The sequence below is a fragment of the Ovis aries genome, chromosome 4 (genome assembly GCF_016772045.2).
Source record: "Ovis aries strain OAR_USU_Benz2616 breed Rambouillet chromosome 4, ARS-UI_Ramb_v3.0, whole genome shotgun sequence".
Classification (NCBI taxonomy): Eukaryota; Metazoa; Chordata; class Mammalia; order Artiodactyla; family Bovidae; genus Ovis; species Ovis aries.
Genome location: NC_056057.1, coordinates 121061271 through 121065872, shown reverse-complemented (window position 1 = coordinate 121065872; position 4602 = coordinate 121061271). Strand labels below are relative to the sequence as shown.

The window sequence follows — 4602 nt, the reverse complement described above, 5'->3', positions numbered from 1 at the left end:
GTAAGTGTCTTGAGGATTTGAAGAGTTGGACGGGGAGGCGGGAGCTGAGGATGTGCCCCGCCCCTGCTGGTGAACCGCAAGGCCTGTCTGTGCGGTGACTGTGGGACGGCTGGCCTGCCCCAGACCCAGACGGGAGCAGGACCGGGGAGCTCACTTCCACCTGGGGCCCTTCCCCTGCTCTCGTCTCTCCTCTCTTGTCCCCTTCCTTGAGAACTGTGTTTGTAAGTTTTTGTTAATTTTTATTTTAAAACTTTATTATATATACCTCCTCCCTCCACCCCACCCCCCCTGAATGAATGGTAGCCAGTTGTAGCTGCTTTTCTCTGTATTTTCACTGAAAACAAATCTTGGCAGGTACTTCACCGAAGTGCTCCAGCAGCTCTGGCAGCCCCTGCCTGGGGCCGCTCCGTGCTCCAGTAGCTGCGCAGCCCTGGCGCGTGGGCACGCCTGTCCCCCCCGGCCGCTCAGGGCGGTGGTGGCCGCTCCCGGCGTGCTGCATATGCATCGATTTCCTAGGCCAGATTCTGAGAGATGGGATTGCTGGTTCACAGGGTGGATGGATGCACATGGAATTTTGTCGTTACTTCTTCATTATTGTTGCGTGTTCATGGACACTAGCGCTTTCCTGTGGCAGGTTTGAATAAGTAATACCAGTCTTGAACTGCTCTGCTCTGAGTCTTGGGTGGAACACTAGGTGTGGTAGCGGTGTTTTACTGTGAGCTGCTGTCTGGTTTCTGTGCTTTGCCATCAGCTGTTTCAGGCTTTGTACAGCCTTTGGGGTGTAGGTTCCTGCTGCTCAGTTGCTCAGTTGTGTCCGACTCTCTGCGACCCCGTGGACTGCAGCACGCCAGGCTTCCCCGTCCTTCACCATCTCCCGGAGCTTGTTTGAACTCATGTCCATGGAGTCAGTGATGCCATCCAGCTGTCGCATCTTTTGCCAGCCTCCTCTCCTCCCGCCTTCAGTCTTTCCCAGTGTCAAGGTCTTTTCCAATGAGTCAGCTCTTTGCATCAGGTGGCCAGAATATCAGAGGTTCAGCTTCAGCATCAGTCCTTCCAATGAACACCCAGGACTGATCTCCTTTAGGATGGACTGGTTGGATCTCGCAGTCCAAGGGACTCTCAAGAGTCTTCTCCAGCACCATGGTTTGAAAGCATCAATTCTTCGGTGCTCAGCCTTTATGGTCCAACTCTAGATAATCACCGTTAAGCACACATTTTCTACTTCTGGCTACCACTCAGGATCTCGTACATTTTAAGGCATGAAATCACTTTCAGGTTCTGCTCTTGAAGGGGGTGTGTTCTCTTGAGGGTTCGGCAGGCTCTGTGAGTGGCGATCTTCATGCACCTGCCACTTCCCTTGGTAGCAGAGGGGCCAAGAGCACAGGCAGGCAGTCTGCTTTTCACCCGCATCTGTCACTCGGAGCGGTCCTGTACACGTGCGAGAGTGATAGTCCCAGTTTGCAGACTTGTTGTAAGAATCAGCTCAGGGAATGTGTCTGACTAGCTTAGCGCAGCACCTGCTGCATAGGTAGCAGTTTATACTCAGGAAATGGTAGTTCAGTCTGGTGCTCAGTAGCTCAGTCATGTCCCGCTCTTTGTGACCCCGTAGACTGTAGCCCGCAAGGCTCCTCTGCCCATGGGGTTCTCCAGGCAAGAATACTGGGCTGGGTTGCCATGCCCTCCTCCAGGGGATCTTCCCGACCCAGGGATCGAACCCCCAACTCTTGCATCACGTGCACTGGCAGCCAGATTCTTCCCCGCCGGCACCACCTGGGGAGCCCAAAGGGTAGTTACTCTTATCATTTTACACAAAAGTGGTTGCATGGCATCACTGACTCAATGGACATGAGTTTGAGCAGACTCTGGGAGATGGTGAGCGACGGGAAGCCCAGATTTCTGCTGCAGCCTGTGGGGCCACAAAGAGCCGGACGCGACTGAGCGACTGAGCAACACACAAAAATAGCTGATAGTTCAGTCTTGTTGTCCGCCTTGCTCTCCAGAGGCCGCCCTAAGGGCAGGTTTATGGTGTGTGCCTTGGCCCGCCCTTAGCGTCCACCTTTCCTCACTGGCTGTTCCTCCGAAGCGTTCACCTGAACGACCTTGCAGAGACCTTGCCCTTGTCGTCCCCCAGCCCCCACCCCTCTTGTAGCCTAGTCTGGCTGGTCTGGCGAGCCCTCCGCTTTCTCCAGCCCCACACGCCTCCTGCCTCTGGGGGAAGTGCAGTCCTTCTGGTGCTCCGGTTCCCCTCAGGTAGAAATGGCTCCTCTGCAGCGACGTGACCTCCAGACAGGAGCAGCGTCGCCAGCATCCTTTCCTAAATCTCTGCTTCTTAAGCATCATCTTCCTCAACTCTTGAGCCTTTTCCTTAATTCTGGAAGGTTGCCGTCTCTTTGGTTTTGTTCCAGGATTGGTTCAAGCTAAAACTTAATTTAGAAAACTTGTTGCTGGTGTTCCCGCCCGCCCTTGGGGTTCAGGCAGATGGAAGGCTTCCCATCCTGCCGCGTGAAGCGGTCGGTCTTAGGCGTGCGGGCGCGAGGAAGGCGGGACTGTGCAGCCGCGACAGACGTGGAAACAGTGGTCTCACCAGCCAGGACCTGGCGGGTCATGGCCCTGTGCCCTGGTTTGTGCTCGGGGACCAAGCCTGAGAGATGGAATTGGTCCTCAAGGAAGTGTCTTCTTGGGCACATACCCCAGAGCAGCTGCGCTCAGCCGGAGGCTGGGATGGGGCTTGGCTGTTACTGCCTGCTGCATGTGTTACTGAGACGCGTTGGGCGTGGCCGTGCCAGGCCCCCCCCCCCCCCCCCCCCCCCCCCCCCCCCCCCCCCCCCCCCCATCCCCCGCCCCCCATCCCCCGCCCCAGTCCCCAGGACAAAACTGCCGCACTCCAGTCTACTCCAGGCTGTCTCAGGGCCCCAGAGCAGTTTTCAGAATGTTTGCGTGTCCAGCGTGTTCTTTCTTGGAGGGGCGTGGAAGCATTTCTCAGACCACTCCCTGCTCAAAACTGCTTTAGCCTTTTTTCTTCAGGGGTTGTTTTAATGACAAAGAAAGCACTTTCTCAGCTATTTCTAAGTAGGTTTGTTTTTTTTTTTCTCTACCCCTCCACTTATTTTCTCCAGTATACAGGCCCCATCATGGAGAACTGTAATTATAATCCTCGCTTGGGAGACTCTGTGGAGAGGGGCCAATTAAGGAACATTGCGTGCCGGATCCTTTGGGCCAGAAGGGGAAGAGAAAGGTGGGCTTCTGAGGCTCTGAGCCTGGAGGCCTCCGGAGGGTGGGGTGCTAAGGGATGAGCTCGAGGTTTCGAGCTCTGCGGGTGCCCCTGAGGCCAGCAGAGGGGTGCACAGGGGTTTCAGAGTGTCCTCACAACATGAGAGCTTGGGCCACATGCTTCTGTGGAAGCTTTCCCAGCACGGGGTGAAAGAACCACAGACACAGAGTAGATATACAGTAAGAATACCAACTGGCCTGGGAGAGATTTTACTTAAGAGTTGTCAGGAGTTGCTAAGTCGTGTGTGTGTTTTTCTCTTAGGTTCATTTTCCGGACACTGAGAGAGCAGAATGGCTAAATAAGGTAAGGGAAGAGTGCACGAAACACCAGATGTCAGTGGGGATTCGGGGGTGAGATGCCACCTTCCCATATTTGGGGACTTGGATGTTGACAGTATGTGAGCGCATTTGGACTTAGCGCGTTGGCTTCTGCTCTCAAAATAACTGAGACATTATTTTCCTTTCTAAGCAATGCAGACTGTGTCTTTGACATAAGAAAGCTAACAATACTTTCATAGTTGGACATTTGGCCCTGTATCTCCTCACTTTGATGGTAGTTGTAAGTGAAAATTTTAGAACATTCTTACGAAGAGGGGAATAACTCCCAAGAAATCTAGCCTTTTTAGAAAGGTTATGTTTTTAAATCTCCATACTTTGAAGTAGATCTCTCTTATCTCTGTATTTTATATATCCTTAGAATTGCATAGTAAAAACTAATGTAAACTACCCGTAATGTAATCCCTGGAAGTTAGTCCACCCTTAAAGACAACTCATCGATGTTTGCTAAGAGCAACACAGTTTTAGGAAGCTTTTAGCGCTGAGTTGAAGCTACAGGATTATCTGTCTGTGCATACCAAGTTGCTTCAATCACATCCAACTCTTTGACCCCATGGACTGTAACCCACCAGGCTCTTCTGTCCATGGGATTCTCCAGGCAAGAATATTTGAGTGAGTCACCATGCCCTTCTAAAGGGATCTTCCCGACCCAAGGATTGAACCCTCGTCTCCTGTGGCTCCTGCATTGCAGGCAGACTGTTTACTGATGGGCCACTGGGGAAGCCCCTTTCTGACTTGTTAGTAGTGACTAAATGTGCTGATGTGAATAAACAGAACATTCAGCTAGAGTACCTGATTCCTGCAGTATGCTGGTCAGTTAATCAATAGTTTATTGTCATAATACATTTTTAAATTTTAGATGCTGTTTTTGCCTAACAAAAAAGGACGCCCCCCCACTTTTGCCTTTCAAAAATTCTGGTAAACTGTACGAGCATGATTTTTCATGATGATTTAGGTACTGTACTATTTATTTGAGTGAGTGAAAGTTGCTCAGTC

The 4602-nt window shown here is 51.9% G+C and overlaps 1 protein-coding gene across 10 annotated transcripts in view; it reads left to right on the top strand.

Annotated features, from left to right (window-relative positions):
* Window positions 1–4602, top strand: part of ESYT2 (extended synaptotagmin 2) — an 84677-nt gene that overhangs the window by 33526 nt on the left and 46549 nt on the right. For 8 of the 10 annotated variants that reach the window (XM_027969083.2, XM_027969082.2, XM_060415247.1 and 5 more), the window contains one exon: window positions 3533–3574. In XM_027969083.2, coding sequence (XP_027824884.1) covers window positions 3533–3574 — 42 coding nt within the window. Of the gene's footprint in view, window positions 1–3116; window positions 3236–3532; window positions 3575–4602 lie in introns of all 10 variants that reach the window. The other 2 variants (XM_042249108.2, XM_060415245.1) reach the window with 1 other exon arrangement.